This window comes from Asterias rubens, chromosome 1 (assembly GCF_902459465.1).
Source record: "Asterias rubens chromosome 1, eAstRub1.3, whole genome shotgun sequence".
Taxonomy (NCBI): Eukaryota; Metazoa; Echinodermata; class Asteroidea; order Forcipulatida; family Asteriidae; genus Asterias; species Asterias rubens.
The window spans coordinates 28,166,053-28,189,369 of record NC_047062.1 but is presented as its reverse complement, the minus strand read 5'-3'; the positions used below and the strand labels follow the sequence as shown (position 1 = coordinate 28,189,369).

Sequence of the window (23,317 nt, the reverse complement as noted above, 5' to 3'; positions counted from 1 at the left end):
GAATGCGCATGAATGCTGTTCGTCGTGAAATAACGTTCTGAAATTTTAAACTTTGCACGTTGCACGTGAGACTGGAAGATAAATTTGTTATCACACGCACATTTGTTGAAACACATATTGAAAAAATATACATAGCGCGTCTGCGTCCAATATCCAACTCGGCCTTCGGCCTCGTTGGATATGGGACGCGCTATATTTTTTCGTATTCAACTCGCGCTTGTGTGATAATTTATAACATTGCAAATCCACCTACCTATTGATAAGTCTTGTCCATTTTGACTGAAACTGAAGCTTACATTTATAAAACTTTACTCGGTAAGTCTGACCCATACATGTATGTTGATACACGTTGGGCATCACCTTCATCCTGAAAAATGAATAACGGGTTACAAATTGAGCAAAATTGTACCCTACATGTTCTGTTCTTTTCTTCACCAAAGCTTGAACTAAGAGTTGTGTAATGCAGTGTACTAATTTCATCCAACATTTAGGACTACAACCGTTCATTATGACCGTCAGTCTATTTTCTTAATTGCCCTCCATCCCCCTCCCAACCCTATCCAAACATATTTTATCGGGCAATCAAGACTTGGCAATGGCAGCAAGCGCGACGCATTTTATGGACAAAAGGTAGAGTACAAGTTGCACTAAAAATACGCAGTTGTACATGGTACATGGACTAAATATACATGTACACTGTACGTGTATGGTGTATGCGTGTATGTACATGTTATGCGTGAGAGTGTATTTCCTCAACTATTATTACGTCGAAGTACGCATGTGCATGGGAAAATGTATAGTTAACTACGCCCATTTTATGTAAATTGCCCACGTTCGTCCGAGGAAAAAAATACTCTTACGGGGCTCCCACGCCTGACGTCCCTGACGTCACACGGATTTTGACGAGATGGGTGAATCTTACCGAGCAGCTCAGCTGAGTCGTGGTCAGAACAAAACAAAATTCAATTTCGATTGTTTTTTTTCGATGGATTAAGCTAATTACTACAAACTTTTTTTTTCTCGTTCAGATCAGTTAGGTCTTTACAACCTGCACCCGACATTGAAATTCTTTTCAGAGACCTCTGAACTACCAAATCACCTTTCTCGATCTCAACATCTACACAGGCGAACGTTTTCAAAAAGAGGGGTGCGATTTGATACTCGAGTAGCAACGAAAAACGGAGACATTCCAAACGAGATACAAACGGGGTACACACCGAGAAGATTGATAGCAGAAATGACAAAACAGAATTGACCCGTTTCACAGAATCTAATGTTGACCACAGTAATTCAATATTGAGTGCACCACCTAACATCAAGAACGAAGCAAATCCACCACCTCTGGTTTTTATTTTGCCAATTTTCCATCAGATAAAACACTCGAATCTCATACGTGCAAAGGCTGTTCAGTGAATTCCTTCACAACATATTCCAAACCTCCTAAACCTGTTGGCCTATACAAACACAAAATAGCACAAATAACCAACTAATTCGGGCTAGATTGCAATTTGCAAGTTTCAACCAAAGAAAACATAGTCAAAGAAATGGACGAAACGACCTTGCAAATCCTGCTTGACCTACTACAGGAACAAGAGTTTGGGACACAACATTAAACAAATCAGGGCTTGGATCAAGACTAGAATACGTAAATGTTACACAAACAAAAGGATCTCGCTGGATCCTACTCTATTTGCCTAAAAATAAACTAGATTTGATCACCCTTGTTTGATAAAAGCCAAACCCCCCCCCCTCCCCCATCTCTCTTTCTTCCGTGTAGATGCATTAAAACATCAACCATTGGTCTGTTCTAAACATTGCTTTGATTCATTGGGAAAAGGACACATTTTGTCAGGGGGTGGTTTATCACCAGATATCACACCAACATGTGTTTTTCTTTTCAACTTGTTTATTTTGGGCAGTTTCTCTTTCCCGCACACCGTCCCTCATATTCAACACCAAACCCGTACCAACGCCTATTATTTTTGCTTCATACACAAATACGTTTGTGTAAAGCTTTTGTTTCCATACAGTGATTCTATAGGCCAGGGTTGTCAATATGTCTTGAAAGATTGGGAGGGGGACCTCAATAGTCATAACATTTACGGCGTGGGGTCCGGGGCCCGCTTTAGGGCCCGGGAAAATTAAACCGTAGATGCTCTTTAATGCAATTTAGGGAGTCTGAGGGTGATGTGCCCCCCCCCCCCCTCTCAGATGTTGGAATTTAATGCCTATTTGAAGCTATGATCCACCATTTTTTTTTTTTTTTTTGCTATCAAAGTTATTGTACCTAAAAAACAACTCAATTACATAGCTTCGTATCCATATTATTTCTGCATATTTTATAATGCTCAGACGGCGTTTCATCCCTATCATCGGCAGCATCGTCAAGGTGACAAGACAAGAAATGTTAGGGGGGATGTTGGTGGGGCAAATCTATTGAAGATGGAGCATGCTATGAAGCGGAACGCGGGGCCTTTTTATACGGCCTGGGGTCCGGGAAAATTTTGCATTCAAGATGCTCTGTGGTGCAATCTTATGCTAATAAGAGGCATAAAGAATGGGACAGAACATAAAGCCTTTAAAATGTGTGCAGCAGTTGAACATTTTCGGTTAACAGCATCTTTAAGTGCGGATATCTATGACACAAGTTTTAGGGGGCAAATTCTGCCAAAGAGTGAGCACACGCGAGTGTGAAACATTTACGGCATGGGTCCGGGCCCTCTTATAAGGGCCCGGGAAAATTGTGCATTCCATAGATGCTCTGTGGTGCAATTGTGCATTCCATAGATGCTCTGTGGTGCAATTGTGCATTTCATAGATGCTCTGTGGTGCAATTGTGCATTCCATAGATGCTCTGTGATGCAATGTTAGGCCAGTAAGAGGCACACAAATGGAACAGAACATAAACCCTGTAATAAGCAGTAGTAGAACCTTTTGGGTTTAATAACAGCATCTTTAGGTGCGGATATCTATGACACAAGTTTTAGGGGGCAAATCTGTCAAAGGGTGAGTAAGCGAGTGTGAAGCCTTTACATGATTTGCCCCCTAAAACTTGTGTCATAGATATCCGCACCTAAAGATGGCAAACCTGTCAAAAGTGAGCATGCGAGTGTGAAGCCTTTACGGCAGGGGTCCGGGCCCGCTTCAAAGACAGTGGACACTATTGGTAATTGTCAAAGACTACTCTTCACAGTTGGTGTATCTCAAGATAGGCATAAAGTAACAAAGCTGTGAAAATTTGAGCTCAATCGGTCGTCGAAGTTGTGAGATAATAATGAAAGAAAAAACACCATTGTCACACGAAGTTGTGTGCTTTCAGATGCTTGATTTCGAGACCTTTAGTTCTAAATCTGAGATCTTGAAATCAAATTCGCGGAAAATTACTTCTTTCTCGAAAACTACATTACTTCAGAGGGAGCCGTTTCTCACAATGTTTTATACTATCAACCTCTCCCCCTGGTGAGGACTAGGGGCAACGTCCTGGTGTCCAGGGTGGGGGACTAGGGGCGACGTCCTGGTGTCCCTTATGGGGGACTAGGGATGTCCTGGGGTCCAGGGTGGGGGAATAGGGGCGATGTCCTGGGGTCAAGGGTGGGGGACTAGGGGCCAACGTCCTGGTGCCCCTGGTGAGGACTAGGGGCGACGTACTGGTGCCCCTGGTGGGGGACTAGGGGGCGACGTCCTGATGCCCCTGGTGAGGACTAGGGGCATCATGTTGCCCCTGGTGAGGACTAGGGGCAACGTCCTGATGCCCCTGGTGAGGACTAGGGCAACGTCCTGATGTCGAGGGTGGGGACTAGGGGCGACGTCCTGATGCCCCTGGTGAGGACTAGGGGCAACGTCCTGGTGTCCAGGGTGGGGGACTAGGGGCGACGTCCTGGTAGCCCTGGGGGGGACTAGGGGCGATGTCCTGGGGTCCAGGGTGGGGGACTATGGGCAACGTCCTTGTGCCCCTGGTGAGAACTAGGGGCAACGTCCTTGTGTCCAGAGTGAGGGACTATGGGCGACGTCCTGGTGCCCAGGTGGGGGACTAGGGGCGACGGCCCGGTGCCCCAGGTGGGGGACTAGGGGCAACGTCCTGGTGCCCCTGGTGAGGTTAGGGGCAACGTCCTGGTGCCCCTGGTGGGGAACTAGGGGCGACGTCCTGGTGTCCAGAACCGTGATGCATGGACCGCCCCACCCCTACAATTGTGTATTGTGTATTTCTGTATTGGATGATTGATGTGTACTGTGGATTATTTTATGTTTTTGTCGCCACTTTGCATTCTTTCTGCTTCGGTGTATTGCAACTAGTTTTTAGACCTATACAAGGGCGTTTTTATATCCTCAACTCCTCTTCAACACGATGGAGAATCTATTGAAACTCCCCAAAACATCAAAATGTAGAATGTAGCTGCCGTTGTACGATCTTTGATCTCTCAATAGGCCTTTACTGACGGTAGAGATCAGTACTAAATACACACACTTCCTCTTCAGATTTGGCAAGTATACAGTATACACTTACCTCACAAACGGACATTATTGCTTGTAATAAATACGTAGTATCCGGATCTGCGAAAGTGATATGAATTTGTTTCAAGGCACTTGGTACGTTTGTATTTTTGCAGCAACAGTTACTTTGCAGTGAACTACCGTCGAGTGTAACAGCAACGGAAGTTTGGCGTAGCAGAACGAACCACCATAGGAAACCTTTTTACTAGGTTTGCACACAGGTCGACGGTCTCAAAAGGTAAATGCAATATTCCTTCATTTTTCCAGTTTCAAGTAAGCCCTAATTCAGTATAGCAACTTGAAGTTTAATGGGTCGGATGCCAAGTTATTATTATAATAATAATTGTTATTATCATTATGCAGTATCCATTTCTGGAACGTAAAAAAGACATGGGGTGGGACCTCAATATTTTGCAGACACAAGCTTCCAAAAGTAGAACAATGGTGAATCATAAAAGCCTTGGAAGACCTCCGTGGGTCAAGAAAGCAACAATAATGTAGCAACAAACATGTACTGTAATCAAAAGGGTTTTTTTCAGTCAAGTATATAAGCCCTAGCTCAGTCGCCAAGTCTGCGTATTAAATTGAGGCCTTTGAACATGGGTGTGATTGGATATACATCTCAAACTAAGTAGGAAGAAACTATGAATAAATAGTAATTAACTTGCGGGTACAACCATGTGTTATCCCTTTAGTGTGAGTGTTGGCTCTGAAAAGAGCCGGTTGGGTCTCAACGTTTCGAACAGTATATACTCTGCTCGTCCTCGCTCGTACATACAACAACTGAACAGGAAACAAACTGTATTTTAATTAAAAACTAACCTTCCAAAGCATCTACGAACCACTGAGCAGAGATGTCAAGGCCTTGGAAGGTCACAGCTCACCACCGTTTGCCATCGTGGAAAAGATATTTTCTACGCCTGCTTGTATGACGTATCACAGAAGAAACTGTAAATCAAAGGGTTAAATACATTCACCATTTGTTGGATAACACCGAAAAGGGTTAAATCATTAATAAAATCGTCGCCTAATTAGTGGGTTATTGATAATGTATTCAATACCCAGAAAATGGGTAAACAAAAAATTACCCAACTGTTGGTTACCAAAATATACCCAACTATTGATGAGGAAATATTACCCAATTATTTGGCAATCAGAGTGCCTAACTTTGATGGGTAATATTTTGCCCAAAAGTTGGAGGAGTTCACTATTCGCCCTTAATTGGGTAAAAAGTTTAGAATTTTTTACCCAATTTGTTTACAGTGTATGTTCGAAACGGCAAAACTACACCGGCTCTTTTCAGAGAAAGTTATGCATTTATTTATAGTTTCTACCAATCCACACCATGCAAAGCTTCAAACAATACTTAATAATAGTAACGAAAACTTATTTGGCACCAAAGGGCGCCTAAAATACGCTCAAAAAGGCGCTTCACAGAGAAACAATTTAAAAAGCAAAGGCTAAAAAACACAATCTAAGTAATTCAAAAACAGCATAACAATTATAGTTATAAAAACACACTAAAAATGTAAAAATTAATTATTCCCAAAACCTGGACCAGCCAAAAGCAGTTTTAAGCAAACAAATTGCAACTTAAACTTAAAGTCACCTGGAAGTGGTATTTTGTCAAAATAAAGCTTTTGTCACTAAAATATGTGTTTGATGAGTGGAATAAAATAAACAATTAACTAAGGTTTAAAAAAATAAGTTTTCATGTTATTTACAAATTTGAAAATAAGCCCGACCCGAGAGAGCGCTGTTCGTGACGTCAATCGAGGCGCGATGAATCGCATGCAGTGCCAACACAAGATAGTGACGCTTGGCGCAAGCAAAACACATGCCCTCAAAGTTGAAACAATACATGATTTTTTTCAGGTTAGCAAATACTCCTGTTTTGCTGCATCCAGCAGCAATACACCTAGCCGACATTGCTGGAAAAATGTAAAAAAACAAACTTTTTCGAAACGTACAAACTCACGACTAGGACTTGAGTGTACTTGCACGTACGTGTGTTCGATGTTCGATCGAGGCAAAGTCTGCCTCGATTGACTTCACAAAAGGGGTAGGCGGAGTCACCCCACACAACTTTATTTATTTTGTTAAACAAATAAATCGTTAAAAACAATTACTAAAAAAACTATTGTTCAGAAACATATACTCTAATCTTGTTTGAAAAAAAAAAATCTTTTTCCCGGTGACTTTAAACCAAACAGAACTGAACTAATATCAGACTACTTTGACACAGTTTGGTAAACTCCATGAGGGCTATAGGGGTATTGCTTGATCACCCTTTTTGGATAGCCCATCGGATGACCCAAGATTTTGCCAAATTGTGAAAAAAAAAGATTCCTAATCGACTTAATATTCTTCAAGTACAAAATGAAACGAACTCGGTCGACTCGTCTCATATTTTAAAAGAATCAAGTTAAATAAGCTAATGCATTATCGGACTGAATTTTGTTAGCCATGTGGTCAAGGAAGTTGATCACAATCTTGGTTAGTTTATTTTGGCGAAACTTCAGATGTTGTACAAATGAACGTGTACTTGGAACCTTTTATTGTTCTCTTATGGACCTCTACTGCCCGTGCACTAACGGCAGAGATATTGTCCTTGGGCTGGATATCTGCTAGTCTTGAAGTCAACGGTAATTGTTAAGCGCGGTGTGTAGTTACAGCGCGGTGTAGCTGCGGGGACGATACACACACCCTCGATCCCAGACGATACACACACCCTCGATCCCAGTATGTGTGTGTGAGTCAGTCGCAATTAGTTAGAGCTGCCTCGCGCTACCTACGACTGTTGCATGTGTAACATCGCACTGGACAGTGACTGTTGCATGAAAGGCAGACAAATAGGCAGCGCCTAACGACTTGTCATCAAGTCTAGATATCTGCCCGTGCAACGGCAGAGATAGTACATGTATGTATACGGGTGCATTTACAGCGGCGTCTTTTCGTAATGAATAATGCGACTGCCTTTTATTACTTGAGTGAGAAATTACCTCTTTCTCAAAAACTACGTTATACTCAGTTTCTCACAATGTTTTATACTATCAGCAGCTCTCCATTGCTCTTACCAAGGAAGTTTTTATGCTAATAAATTGTTTTAGTATATTTAACCAATAGTGTCCAGTACCTTTCACTAGATAACCGTTTAGTTTGATATGAAAGCAAAAGCAATCACTCGTAACAGGCACCAGAAACAAACGGAATAGACCGCGGAAGTCTAGCGGCGATAAGATCACCATTGAACTTCCGGGGCAGATAAACTTTCTTGAACCCCTACAAAATATATTGGAGGAATGACTACATTTGAACATGGAGGAAGGTTTCTTCATGATTTGAATGACTATAACAGTTTAAAACATAAAACGAAATAAAATCCGGAAGAGATTTAAGAAATAGTACTCGCCCTGGTACAACTGGCTTGAAGTGTCCAATTGCGAATTTACGCCGACCGTGTTGCACTAATAGTTGTACCGATTCGAAGTTATTAAAGGGACACACCGGCTGACCGTTTACGCAATTTGAATGCGAATCTTACGTTAGATTTTTCACCATTATTTACATTTTGTAGCGATAATTTGAATACATGATCTTTTTAGTCAATTACTCGTTAATAATTTTGTATAAAAAAAAAATTAAATTGGTTTGGTAAGTTACTTTTAGACGGCTGGAAGTAAAACTAGCCCGGAAGGTGACGTGATTGTTTGTACCACTTTTTGGTTAGAATAATCACGCGACCTTCGTTTTTTGTTTTAAAATGCTCAAAAACGGCCAAATTTGAAGATTTTTTTTAGGTACTGTTCTTCTTCATTCCTGAAAGACCGTTGAATTCATTTGTAAGTCTATTTAGTAGCCCAAATAGCTCAATTCGGCCGGTGTGTCCCTTTAAGCGACAACGACGTAGTTTCGCGTGGTTTGGGTACCGTGCTACTTCAATAGCCCCGTATAGGGGTTGTTCTAAACAAAACCTCGACCCCCTCGACCCCACGACACACGGCCCCCTCGACCATCGACTTTTGTGCGACTTGTCGTGCGGAAGCGGAGAGTAAATACTCCCAATTATGTGTGGCTGATGCAGATAAATATAACCGCAGTCTCAGACTTGAAGTCAAGCCTAGTCGTGGAAGGAAGTTGCGTCGCGGATCACACACTGTGAATTCTAAATCGGGGACTTAATTCTTACTCGGCCGTAAAGCGACATTTTATGAATTCGGAATTGGGACATTCTTCGAACACGGGGCGGACGTTGGAGGGTCGTGGGTCGTGGGTCGTGGGGGTCGAGGGGGTCGAGGGGGTCGGGGGTCGAGGGGGTTTTAGAACAACCCCCAATATAGAAGGTGAGTTTTGGAGATTCATATTTTAATAAGTGATGTTCGTTCGTAAATTCCGCAGCAAGAGTTGCCCTTGGTACTCTCGTTCATAACCTCGCTTAACGTGGATGCATGGACTCGACATTGTAGGCTAAAAACACTGTGAGGGTTTTGTGTTTTTTTATTGAGTTGCCATAAAACATACAAACCTCATGGCTTTGTTATAATTATATACAGGCGCTGACGTGGCCGAAGAAGGAAATACAGAAAACCAACGAGCAGAGATGGCAACAAACCACCCTGTAAGTTTCATGGAGGTATGGATTGGTGAGGTTGGGGGTTCGTGTGTTTTAAAAGGGGTTGGGTGGGTTGAGGGGTTGGGTGGGTGGGGGTTGGGTAGGCTTAAGGTTAATGGGTGGATGGGGGTTGAGTGTGTTTAGGGGTATATGGTGGGTTTAAGGGGTTGAGTGGGTTAAGGGGTTGGGTGGGTTAAGGGGTTGGGTGGGTTGATGGGTTGGGTGGGTTGATGGGTTGGATGGGTTGATGGGTTGGGTGGGTTGATGGGTTGGGTGGGTTAAGGGGTTGGGTGGGTTGATGGGTTGGGTGGGTTAAGGGGTTGGGTGGGTTGATGGGTTGGGTGGGTTGATGGGTTGGGTGGGTTGATGGGTTGGGTGGGTTAAGGGGTTGGGTGGGTTGATGGGTTGGGTGGGTTAAGGGGTTGGGTGGGTTGATGGGTTGGGTGGGTTGATGGGTTGGATGGGTTGGGTGGGTTGATGGGTTGGGTGGGTTGATGGTTTGGGTGAGTTGATGGGTTGGGTGGGTTGATGGGTTGGGTGGGTTAAGGGGTTGGGTGGGTTGATGGGTTGGGTGGGTTAAGGGGTTGGGTGGGTTGATGGGTTGGGTGGGTTGATGGGTTGGGTGGGTGGTGGCTGGGTGGGTTTTTAAGGGGTATTGGGTGGTTAAGGGGGTGGGTTGGTTAAGGGGTTTGGGTGGGTCAGTGGATGGGTGTGGTGTGTGTTGAGTTGGGTAATGGATTGGGTTTGAGGGAAAGTGGACGATATTTGAATGGTTTGATGTGCGATGAACACGCAACGTATAGTTTTTAGAGTGTTTGCCCGCCATGCTATCCCTTTCTGCCGTGTTCTTAACCAACAGGAGAACATCAGCGATGAAGGACGCAAAGTGTTCCTCCACAATCCGGACGATAAGGAAAATGATGGTGTGTACTTTGGGGTGAACCTCCAGCTACAAGACGGCCGGTTTGTGTTTAAGGACTTCCTTAAGGGTGGACTCGCTTACAAAACTGGCTTCCGGTGAGTTTGATTGTACACGGTTTTATAGGTTGGTGGTTATTTATAGGCATTTGACACTTACTGGTTACTCAAAATAACTGTTGGCATAAAACTTTACTTGCGTAACGAGCACAAGAGAGCTATTTTTATAATAGATTGTGAGAAACGGCTCCCTCTGAAGAAATGATTTTGAGAAAGAGGTAATTATTTCTCACTCAAAATAATAAAAGATCGAGCTGAAGCCTTTATTGGGCATCTGAACAAATTTTGTTGTAAATGAGTGCTGCAATAATTGACAGTTAAACGCATTTTGAGAAACAAACCCCTTATAAGGAGTTGTTTACCCGAGGGCGGCGGAGGGCTTCACCATTGAAAGAAATCATTGAACAATTTGCATTCATTTTACTTTTTGACCAAAAGTGTTGATGTTTTTATACCGAAAAGGTATTTATGATGGGAATCAAAGTGTGTTGAATCGGTTTTCAACTAGTGGTTTAAACCCGCCGAGGCCTGGTTCTTGATAGTTTACCACGACTTCGTATCGGTAAAATTATCAAGAACCAGGCCTCCATTGGGGTTAAACCACTAGTTGAAAACCTCTTCACCACACTTTAATTCCCTTAGTTAATTCGTTATTGTTGTAGGACCAAACCAACAATGTTTCTCCAAATCCGATGCAATTATTACATCAAACGTATTTGGAAACATTTCTTCTTAATTGTTGTTTTACATCAGATCTGGTGATTTGTTAGTCTCGGCAAATTCCATCGACATTGGCAAAGTGGACTTGATGCAGCTGCTGAAAGAGCTTCTTGGCTACAAAGAGTTTAACTACATCATTGTAAGTCAACTATTCTTCACATGGCAATTTTTATTCTGGAGTTTGTAGAAAACCGCGAATTCCCAAAGAGTGTCCAGCGTGTACGCCATTTGAGATTATAAATCCCGATCATCTATAAAGGGAGGTTTAATTAACAATATAATTAATACACTCTAAAACACACAATGTGAATTTTCTTTAATATGATGTTTTTGGCAGGGAATTGAAAGGAAGTTAGACGACGGGACAAACACCTTCATTTGGAAGATTTTCAAAATCACCACAAAGGGTGAGAAAGAGTTTTCGAATATACCCCCCCAAAAAAAAAAAAAAAAAATTAAATAGTAATAGAAATCGTATGCAAAATGTCACTAACATGGTTACATTAAATTCTTGATGTAATTGGGTTTCCCGGCAAGTTTCAGCTTTTGTTTAAACGTTGAATCATTCAACTCATTCGGAAACAAACGCTCCAATAAATTTGTAAGTTGTATGTTACATATTGAGTACATTCACGTTGGACGTGTTACAGCATTCAGTCGAAGGGGTGAAAACAAGCTAAGAGAAAGAACCATAACAACAACAGCAAATAGAGAATCCACCACTCGATGTCAAAAGGTTAACAAAAAACACTTCTAAGCCAGTCATCAAGGGCCTAGCCTATGCCACCCTCTAGTTTGTCACTGTCTCTCCGCTGAGCTTGCTAAATTAAAGCCCATTGATATAGCTACTTTGAACTTGACTATTTTGCATGATGTTTTATTCTTTTCTCAGACGGTGTTCCAGATGTTGCTGTTCTGGAGACCCTCGAAAATGATACAGATTTAATGCCAGATGCCAGCTTCACCCCCTCTACACCAACATATGATTTTATAAGGGTTACTGGCCAACCGTACAACATTTATATTGAAGACGGTCAAGCTCCCACCAAGTATCTGACGATTACTGGCAACAAGCAACTGGTTTTCCAGGATTACGACGAATCCAGTAAGTTTAGCGCCCGTGTACGTCATCATGCGTTGACGTCATCAGGCCGTCATAAACGACGGCTAACAATGGGTCCCCTAAAAATAATTAAGTTATATAAACAAAGATTGTAATGTTTGTAATATCTTCTGAAACCGTTTTCCAATCTCTGTCCGGTTTATATCATCTTATTAAATTTCTTAAGAGTCAATGATGATTCACTCAATTTTAAAATTAAACGATCCCAGCAGAACGGTGTTCGCGGGCTAGAATGATCCAAATATATATTTAAAAAAAACATTCTCTAACTGTTGTGGCGCCCTGGCCTAGCGGCGCACCTTGTGTTGTGCTACATTCCAAGCCCAACATGGGCTATGCATACCAAATTATTTACAAGCTTACGCGCTTGCTAGTGCCCAACACACAATATTTGGCTGCTATACGCTGTAACGCAGGAAAATACATTAATGTGTCTAGCGTGAAAGTTCATCTGTGTTGGTATTTAGATACAATTTGGTTTAACTCTTGATCACAACCCTGAAAATATTTTCAAACCTGAGATTTTCGACCGATACTTCGGTCTTCATCAGCAGGATGACGCGGATGTTGAACCCGTGACCTTGCGGACACGTGATCCCAAGACCGCGTCATAGACTCCTGGGAGCATCCAGATTTTACCGGCTGATAAATGTAGACTTGTAGTTGTTTTGGATACTCTGATGAATATCAACATAAATGTGAAACTTTAATCAATGACAAGGCTACATATAGGAAACTAGGTACCAAAGACCCAACACATCAATACAAGAAAGAACTGGTAGCCATTCTACAAAATATGGAAAAGAAAAAGAGAATTAATTGGATTGATTATCGACAGCTATACCTCACCACACAGACACCGCCAAAATGTTATTGTTTGCCGAAGATACACAAACAAAACATTCCACTCAGGCCTATAGTTAGCAGCATAGGAACCATCAAGTGCATTATACAACCTTGCCAAGCTCCTAGCAGGGACATTGTCACCACTAGTAGGAGACACAGAACATCACATGGTCAACTCAAAACACTTTGCAGGCATCATTAAGAACTACAGAGTGGATGAAGATGAAGAGCTGAGGTCATTATGATGTTCACCCAGCAGTTTACGCTGACGACACACAGCTTTACGTCATACTCAAGCAGAGTGAGCACACTGAGTCCATGAAGCAGCTATCAGGTCAAGCCAGAACGGTCTGCAGCTAAACTCATCTAAGACAAGTACTCCATGTCACCTCACAGTTCCGAACAACACAACCGAACAACACATATCCGTTGTCCACGACAACATCACCCCATCAAAGACGGTTAGAGATCTTGGAGTCACCCTTAACCACCAATTAACCCTACAACAACACATCAAGAAAACATGTCGCTCCGCTGCCTTTGGAATTCACAAGATCGGAAAGCTTAGACGCTACTTGGACCAAAGTACCACTGAACGACTGGTTCATGCTTTCACTACATCTCACATCGATTACTTCAACAGTCTCTACATCAACCTTACTCAATCCCACATTGCTCCCCTCCAACGTATACAGAATTCAGCAGCTTGTCTAGTTTCTCGCACAAAGAAATCAGATCACATCACTCCTGTTCTGCGCTCCTTACACTGGCTCCCTGTGTCTCAAAGGATCCAATTTAAAGTTCTCACTCTTGCCTACAAAGTTAAACATGGTCTAGCCCCTAAATATATCTCAGAATTACTTATTCCCAAAAAGCAACCTACATGTACAACTCGTGTTCTCCGATCATCATCTACCGCCCACCTGGAGTTCAACTCTGGTCCTATCCCCCGCACTCGCTGGGGAAATCGCTCCTTCTCAATCGCCACTCCCACTCTTTGGAACAATCTTCACATCCGTGCCTCAACTACACTGGACTCATTTAAAACCGCTCTAAAGACACACTTATTTAAATCCATCTAGTCTATTCAGTTGCTGCTATTTCATCCCACTTTTAATTGTAATTTTTTGTTTTCTTACACTTCCTGTTCAGCGCTTAGAAACCTTGTATTAAGCGCTATATAAATGCATGTTATTATTATTATTATGACGTCACAGCTCTGTTCACTTCCGTTCCAGTTGACAAAGCACTCCCTGTCAATCAAATTAATTTTGAACAAGATACAAGATTGAGTGAAAGAACATGCCTTTCACCTTGTCAGGTTGTCCAACTCCTCAAAGCATGCCTGTGTTGTACCAGGTTGTCCAACTCCTCAAAGCATGCCTGTCTTGTACCAGGTTGTCCAACTCCTCAAAGCATGCCTGTGTTGTACCAGGTTGTCCAACTCCTCAAAGCATGCCTGTGTTGTACCAGGTTGTCCAACTCCTCAAAGCATGCCTGTGTTGTACCAGGTTGTCCAACTCCTCAAAGCATGCCTGTGTTGTACCAGGTTGTCCAACTCCTCAAAGCATGCCTGTGTTGTACCGATTTTGTGTACAATGGTACGTATCTACGAACAATTACATGGTGTGGCCATGGGATTGCCAGTGTCACCCATCATATGCAAATTCTACATGGAACAGCTAGAACAGTCAGCCATTTCCACAGCCCCCCACCCACCAACCTGGTGGTATAGGTACGTAGACGACATCTTCACCAAACTGAAAAAGCAACACGCTGAGGAATTCAGCATAGAGCATCTCAATTCTCTGGATTCTGACATCAAATTCACCACCGAAACATCAAATTCACCATCGAAAGAGAGGAAAACAAATCTCTTGCATTCCTAGACACACTGACCAAGATTCATGAGGATGGCAGTTAAGAAATACAAATCTACCGCAAACCTACTCACACAGACCAGTATCTACATTTTGGTTCCAACCACCCAGTACAGTTGAACATAAATTGGGTGTCGTCAGAACACTTAATCATGGGGCTGATTCCATCGTCACCAACGAGATCGAGAAGGACAACGAACAGCGTCACATCCACCGATCTCTACAGAAGGATGGTATCCTAAGTGGGCCTTTAAGAGGGTCACCAACCCGAAGAACACTAAAACTAAGAACATCCAACAACCTGTCAAGAAAGAATAAACCACTGGTGGTCCTCCCATACATCAAAGGGACATCAGAAGCCCTTATAAGAATCTTTGCTTCATACAATATTAAAGTCACCTGGAAATAGAATTTGTTTTTCTTCAAACATTAGAGTATATGTTACTGAACAATAAATTGAACTTTTGAGTAATTGTTTTTAACGATTGATATGTTTTAAAAAAAATAGATAAAGTTGTGTGGAGGGTGACTCCGCCTACCCCTTTTGTGACCTCAATCGAGGCAGAATTTGCCTCGATCGAACATCGAATACACGTACGTGCAAGTACATTCAAGTCTAGTCGTGAGTTTGTACGTTTCGAAAAAGGTTTTTCTTGCATTTTTCCGGCAATGTCGACCAGGTGTATTGCTGCTGGATGCAGCAAACAAACTAAGCCGTCGTGCTTCGAGAATCCGGAATACACTACACATTTTGACATGAAGAGAAAAGTTCTTTTCTAAAACATAACGCCATCTTATCTATTTCGAAGAAGGTACCTGAAAGACGTAAAACGAACCTTCAGGGCCATTTGCCTAACCTGAAAAAATCAAGTATTGTTTCAACTTTGAGGGCATGTTTTTAGCTTGCACCAAGCGTCACTATCTTGTGTTTGCACTGCATGCGATTCATCGCGCCTCGATTGACGTCACGAACAGCGCCCTCTCGGGTCGAGCTTATTTTCAAATATGTAAATAACATGGAAACTAATTTTTTTTAAACCTTAGTTAATTGTTTATTCATATTCCACTCATCGAAACACATATTTTAGTGACAAAAGCTTTATTTTGACAAAATACCACTTCCAGGTGACTTTAAAACGTGTTTCCAACCCACAACTACCTTAAGACAACTCCTCGTATCACCTAAGGACAAAACAGCCAAGAAGTGGTCTACGGAAGTGGTCTACCAAATTCCTTGTCAAGGACAGACCAAACAGGGCCAATGTACGGAAACCTACATCGGAGAATTAGAAACCGAGAGATCGCTCAAGAAGAACTGCCGCCCAGTTCGTCCTCTTCGGAGGTTTCCCAACACATATCCATAGGGTCACCTGGCCATCATGTAGACATTTCCAAAGTAACTATTTTAGACAGAGACGCAAGATACTTCCAAATGGGAGTTAAGGAGGCAACCTATACATCAGAGCCTACAAACCCTCCCTGAACCGAGACGGGGGCCGATACAAGCTACCAGGAGTCTATGACGCGGTCTTGGGATCACGTGTCCGCAAGGTCATAGGTTCAACATCCGCGTCAACCTGCTGATGAAGACCGAAGTGTCGGTCGAAAATTTCAGGTATCAAAATATTTTCAGTGTTGTGACCAAATTGTACATTAATGTGTACGTGTGGTGCATATGACGTCACACGCCCCAAAGCGCCCTCAATAAGGTCAAACAGCGTCCTCATTGTAACCCCTGAATGTGCGACTTGGAAGTATCCAAATCAATGATCTCTAATATATAAAACAGCCATTAAAGGATGATCTCAAATATATAGATATTACAGTTTTCTAATAGCTGGAGTCCATAGGAAACATACAAAAAATACAATGAGTCTCTTACCTCACGTTAAAACATGGTAACAATGGGTTTTTCTCTAGAACACTCCAAGCCAAATTTCTGAAAAACGCGGGGTCAAACAAACCCGCGCGACAAAGGAATCGTAACGTCAGTGGCGGCTATTCGATGTAGAAAATAGCGCCCTCAGTTTGCCAAAGCTGGAGAACTGTGTTCAAACCAAAGAGTTACATATAAGAACTAGAGGGCGCACTGGCCTATATACGCGCTCCGGCATGCGCGCAGGCGGCCATTTTCTCAGTTGACAAAAGTGTCATCTCACAGCGTGTGTTTGTGCGGCCATTTTGTAAGTTGAACAAACAGCATCGCGTGAGCGTTCGATAAAAACAAAAATCAAACGTGTATTTCATATTCAATGCGCGTGCAGAATGACGCGCTTGTCATATTGCGGTCCTGTGCACGAAGCATCACTCGTGCACCTAGTTCTTACCCAATTAGGAGAAAATCGTAACTGGCGTCAAGGGGTCATTATAATAGATAAGCTGTTTTTTACTCTCGGCTGAAAAAGCCGCGCGGCCGAGTGCATTTTTGACTCGAGCTATTTATTACTAAATGCAAATTTTGAGAGTAAAATGGTTATTAACGTTTGTATCTACGATGTCTATTTGGCCATAAAAAGGTAACAGTTGAAATATTGAGATCATCCTTTATTGGCTGTTTAAAATGTGTTTTCTGCCTACTGGGCACAGTTTCATCCGTAAAGTTTCGCAGTCAGTTCACACGTACCGCTAGTGAACAAAACAACACCGCATCGAGTATGCAAATGATCGATTGTATACGTTGCGTGCAGCGGTCGAAAGCGCAAGTCGATACAACTCCACCTCGGACCACTCAAAGCACTGATCAAAAAAGGCTAACGTCACAGCATGTTTCCATTTAAATCATTGGGCAGGGGACCAGTCTAGGTAGGGGCCAACTAGCCTGAATAGTTGATGTCACACATCGAGGCTCTTGAATAACGCCACAGAGAGTGGCCGCTAGCGTAGGTCAATCCCCGTCCATCTTCACCTTTCACCTACATTCATTTCACGCAGTCGACTCCTACGTGGCAACAATACATACAAGTACGTGTACTGTACATAGGGTGCGTTCGTTTAGCTTCCCTGGGTCTACCCCGCGGTGCTCACCCGGGTGAGCCCCTGACAAGAGCTAACCGAACGATCACACTCGCCCTCTCGTGGTGACGGCCTGACCTCAGGTCACCCCAAGTGACCCACTCCACAAGCAGGGCACTGGGGGCTGACCCAGGTGAGCCCCGTCAAAGCTATTCGAACATACCGGGGCAGACCGGGGTCGACCCAGGGAAGCTAAACGTACACCCATTGACAGGGGCCCTGTCTAGGGGTGAGTAGACTGGGCCCCTGTCTTTCCGCAAGGATAAAGACAGGTCCATGTCGCTAGATCCAATGATTCCATTGGATACAATGATATGATTAAACGTGCAGTGACATAATGCCCAAATAGTCACTGCGGTCAAGTCCGCAATAGAATTTGACTGCATATATCTGGATGCGTTCGTTTAGCTTCCCTGGGTCTACCCCGCGGTGCTCACTCGGGTGAGCTCCTGACAAGAGCTAAACGAATGACCACTCACCGCTCTCTTTAGTGACGTCTTTTGCCTGGGGTCAGCCCCAAAGTGACCAACTCCACAAGCAGGGCACTTGGGGCTGACCTGGGTGAGCCCCTGAAATGACGTCAAAAGCTATTTGAACGCACCGGGGCAGACCGGGGATGACCCAGGGAAGCTAAACGAACGCACCCCCTATGTGAAATGAATGAAATCGAAGGTTAAACCACACGCAGTTTTTGATGCCGGTCTCTGGCGTTGTTCTCGAGCCTTGAAGAATGACGTCAGACGTTCAGGCTATTGGGGTACGCGAAATGATCTGCCTTCCTTGCCTCGGTGCAAGAGGGCACTGTTTAAGAGTGTGGCGTCATGTGCAGAGAGACTTGAATATTCTTCCTTTCAACTATAATGGAACAGTCCAGAGTTCACCTCGTTATTATTATGCTGTTTGTCTATCATTTCAAATAACCCAACTGAGACAATCGTCGGTTTTCACTAATTTTTTATAATCTCCTATTTATTAAAGAGCTGCGAATTTTTTGCTTTCTGATTGTCCCCCAGGCAAGTTTTTTCGTTACAGCTACACGGATCCAGCAGTCGATCCGAAAAAAGGAGCTGTTATGGCATTATCTTTATATGATTCTTGGCAACAAGGTGTGGTAAGTGGTACTAAAACACGCATGCGTACTACAAGACGCTAGGTGGCAGCATATAGCCTACTTGCCTCTAGTGTTTCTGACAGTGGCTGTTGAATTTGCACCATGCAGTAAGCAATCTTTTAAAGGCAGTGGACACTATTAGTAATTACTCAAAATAATTAGCATAAAACTTTACTTGGTAACGAGTAATGGGGAGAGGTTGATAGTATAAAACATTGTGAGAAACGGCTCCCTATGAAGTTACGTAGTTTTCGAGAAAGAATTAATTTTCAACGAATTTGATTTCGAGACCTCAGAATTAGATTTTGAGGTCTCGAAATCATTCATCTGAAAGCACACAATTTCGTGTGACAAGGGTGTTTTTTCTTTCATTTTTCTCTCGCAATTTCGACGACCAAATGAGCACAAACTTGTTACAGGTTTGTTATTTGATGCATATGTTGAGATAAACCAAGTGAGAATACTGGTCTTTGGCAACTATACCAATATTGTCCAGTGTGCTATGTTGTCTCATAAATCTAATTATAAGGTGCTTCTTGTTGAAAATCAAATAGTGATAAAGTTCTGTACAATAACTCTTTATTATTGCCGTACACTGACTGCCTGCTCACCTTGATGGTGGCATCACAGCCCTTCACCTGGCTGGGGACCTAGCTATTAACTGGCAACGGACTTCAGAACGAGATCAGTTTAGCCTAGGACATTGTCATTGTTATATAAAGCTCTAATCAAAGAGCCAAAGATCTGCATGGCTTTTGAAATTAACGCATTTTTTAAAACTTATTCTTTACAGGAGTCTTCTCCAGCTTCATCTGAAAACTGGACAGATACGGAAGTGCTAGTGAGTCTACAATACCTTGCCCGTTATCAGTTAAAGCCAGAATGTTAAGACTTAAGGGACATTCAGAATGATAGTCATTGATATAATTTTATAATATTGTTGTGTAGTAATAGTAAATTGTACCTGTCAATGGCAGTGTCATGCAAGTACACTACACCGAATCGTAACACTGCAAAACCGCTTTGGTTCCTTCGGGCAAATACTGTAATTAGTTTTTACACGGAGATAGAAATGTTTTTATAACCAGAAATTCCGTTTGAGATTTCCACAAAATATATTGTGAAGTCTTACCTTTTAGGCAATGACTCACAATGTCAATACCGCCCTCTTTAAAATCAACCTCGTTCAGTTCTTGTTATTTCCTATTGGGGGACAACAATTTCAGCGTGACAGACCATGGAGGTAGACTTTCCAAAGACAAAAGGTGACAGTCGAAGAATCTGATGATTGTCCAAACAAAAAACAGTTGTCTTCACTGTTCCTTACAGCAATTTCCACAGTATATGACGGGAAACAACATCCCACCAGATGCTCGCTTTTGGTACACACTGGTTTATCAAGGAGGATTTTCAATGCAAAGCATGATTGCACCAGGTAGGTATATCTTTGTATTTTGGTTTGAGTTATTGAAATTGTTCACCTTGTGTACATTGTGTACATAACATACCTACCTCGGCCCAATCTTTGACTTCCACCTCTGGGCCAAAGTTCCAGGCCCACCGGGGCAATGTGGATTGGGTTTTCAGTCCCTATGTGTGATTTGTATGGCCTACCCTCCGAGGACATTTTTCAATAGGGACAATGGGTCCTCACAAGTCGGTGCTTTGTTTTCATGGGTACTCACTAGTCATTTGTGTACAAAACCAACAGGGATTGCTTCAATACATGAACAACAGAAAGTAAAATAGGTGTCCTCTAACGTAATGGTCAAACACGACTGTGTGTGGGGGTGCTGGGTGGGTGTGTGTGCAGGCAAACACAGAGTTGAGGGGACTTTTACAATGAAAGAATGTCACCCAAAACCTATTTTCTTTGACTGTGTCCCTACATCAGGATTACTATTATTATTATTATTATTATTATTATTATTATTATTATTATTATTATTTAGAAAAGGGAACAATATCAATCAAAGAAAGTCACTGTGTGCACAAAGACGGTGTGGTTTTTTCCGGTTTTTTTCCTGTGTATATAATACGATTGTGTGATTCGATAGGTTTTGACAGGAAATGTGTTCTCGGATGATAAGAAATGTTTCCTCCTGTTTAATATAAACTTTTGATAACAAAAGTTGATCATTAAACGAATTAATTGATCTTTAACGAAATTGGAATTGTTGTTGTAGGAAAATATCTTGGAATTGGGTCTGGCGACAAGGCGATACTGACAACGACTGCAACGCCGCTCCTAATTAGTCGGGATGAAGAAGTTGCCAAGCCAAAACCCGTTGAGTAGGCAAAACAACAAACATCCGTTTCAGACATGCGCACAAGAGTCACGCCGAACCGGGTTATACGATAAGGAGTAAATGGACGCTCTAGCAGTCGAAAAAATTACTCTTGCAGTCGTTGGGAACGACTCTTGAGCGCCTTGGTTCCATACATCGATATTGTCATGAGCCGAACAATGTGTTATGATAAGTTCGCCTGTCTGAACCCAACATTTTATTTGGGTCAACCTCGAGTCGGTTCTAATCTCCTGGTTCGGAGCGACTCTGGCGCGCATGTCTGAAACGGGCCTAAGATTCTTTAAACAATACACACAAAATGTTGCCATGGGTCTATATTCCCCGGCATGACAGTTTTTTTTTTATAGCATGTGTATCCCGACTTGATGTATTAATTGCAAAATAAGTCTTGTTAAACTTTGACAATGTGCGTCAATATTTTTGCTCGTAAGTTAATTTGTTTAGTTTCAAACTAGTTTAATTAGGAGCATATTCATTACTTCACTAAAATGTGTCATTCTGATCGTTTCATTTTCAAAATAGTAATGGGTTAACATTATTTGTTAAATATTCATGATGAAAAGTGCTGTGTGTATACCCGCTACCATACATTGGCAACCGTATCGCCCGCTAGCTTTGTGTAAGTAGTATAGGAAAATGGCGAATTTTCTTCTCTCTTCTTTTTTTTACTTTTTTACATTTTTTTATAAGAAATGTTTAAATGATACAAAGTTTTTTTTTAAGTCAGAATTATTTGCTGTGTAGTTGAAGGCACTAAGACCAGTCTTCTCACTTGGTGTATCTTTGCATAAACTAACAAACCTGTGAAAATTTGAGCTCAATTGGCCGATGAAGTTGCAAAAGATTAATTTGAAGAAGAAATACCCTTGTCGCACGAAGTTGTGTGCTTTCAGGTGCTTGATTTCGAGTTCTCAAATTCAATTCAAATATTTTAGTGAGAAATTAGTTCTTTCTAAAATAAATTACGTTTTATACTATCAACACAATATAATGTTTTATACTATCAACAGGCATCGATTGCTGGTTACCAAGTATTTAACAATAGTGTCCAGTGCCTTTAATTAATAGGAATTAATTTGTCAAAGAAGAGACTCTGGTATTAGTATTTCCAAATCATTCTTAATCTGAGCTGTGAAAGCTAACCAACAAACTGTATGGGTTTACGTTGTAAGAAATAAACATTATATTATTACTGTATTGTAAAACAATTATGTTACAATTCTAAACCACATTATTATAGCATTTAAAAACAGCTATGGAGAGAAACGGACATTCTAATTAAACTTAATATCCCTTGTGGTTTATATTGATAAACTTAATATCATCAAAGTTTGTTATCATTAACGTTTAATTTTGTGTATTTTGTGCACACTGCTGAATTATCGATCAAAAGAATTAGGCCCAAACCTCAAGGTTTAAAAAAACTAGAAACACTTGTTCCCTCGGTTCTTTGTGTTAAAGAACACACACTATTAAAATGAGATAATGTTCACATTGATGTACCGCGAACCTCTCTTGGTGTTACTTCCGCGCAGCAAAGTTTCAAATCATATTGGAAACACTTCTACCCGATTGAAGGCGTGTGTCAAAATGGCAATACTGTGACGTCATTAGCAGGTTGCTTTCATCCGTGTTGCAACATCAAAGCAGCTTTCCAAAACGGAGCTCCCACATAAAAATATGCCGTATGACGTAATATGGCTTTTCGCGAATCTTTTTGGAAAAGCACCGGAGAAGAGTATTCAAAACTATTGCTTTTTACATTTAAATAAAATCTGTTAAATCTCACGTGAACTCTTAACTGATTTTCAGCAAAGGTTCTTCTGCAATTTGATGAGTACTGTAGACACTTAATTCGCTGTTGTATTTTTGTAATTGTAACTTTGTAACTTTTATCTAAAAATGTACATTGAATCTTGACCTTTGGCCATCTGTTTCAATTTGAATGTAAAATAAAATTATTTGAAATAAAAAAATCCTTGTTGCCGTATTTGTTCAAGAGGTATTCATTTACGAAAAGATGTATCGAAGCGACAGAATAAAGTAATGGAGAACCTGGAAAGATCTTTGCAAATTTTGCATTAGGGGTTGCTGCAGTGTTGGTTTTTTTTTAATCAAACGATTAAACATGACTTTTTAAACCTGAATTTTTTTTATTTATTTTTTATTTAATGTGCAAGTATTTTAAAAGTGGTTTTCAAGAGATTAGGGGAACCCACCCCGCCCCTAAAAGGG

The 23,317-nt window shown here is 41.7% G+C and overlaps 1 protein-coding gene across 2 annotated transcripts; it reads left to right on the top strand.

Moving 5' to 3' along the window:
- The first annotated feature begins 4,613 nt into the window (after positions 1-4,613).
- Positions 4,614-21,912, top strand: LOC117293103. Of its 2 annotated transcripts, none has more exons than XM_033775330.1 (10): positions 4,614-4,729; positions 9,045-9,109; positions 9,963-10,120; positions 10,835-10,940; positions 11,139-11,208; positions 11,694-11,906; positions 18,676-18,773; positions 19,567-19,614; positions 20,103-20,208; positions 20,960-21,912. In XM_033775330.1, exons 2-10 carry the CDS (start codon positions 9,092-9,094, stop codon positions 21,067-21,069), a joined length of 927 nt encoding a protein of 308 aa, XP_033631221.1. In that variant the 5' UTR covers positions 4,614-4,729; positions 9,045-9,091; the 3' UTR covers positions 21,070-21,912. The 2 variants fall into 2 exon arrangements, with proteins under 2 accessions (XP_033631221.1, XP_033631215.1); XM_033775324.1 differs by having other exon boundaries at positions 9,045-9,124.
- Positions 21,913-23,317: the final 1,405 nt, after the last annotated feature.

Bases quoted from the DNA above. Each gene is read 5' to 3' on its own strand.
- LOC117293103 (XM_033775324.1), top strand. From the start codon at position 9,092: ATGGCAACAAACCACCCTGTAAGTTTCATGGAG. The intron at 10,121-10,834 runs GTGAGTTTGATT...GTTTTACATCAG, and splicing joins GCTTACAAAACTGGCTTCCG to ATCTGGTGATTTGTTAGTCT. The intron at 19,615-20,102 runs GTGAGTCTACAA...TGTTCCTTACAG, and splicing joins GGACAGATACGGAAGTGCTA to CAATTTCCACAGTATATGAC.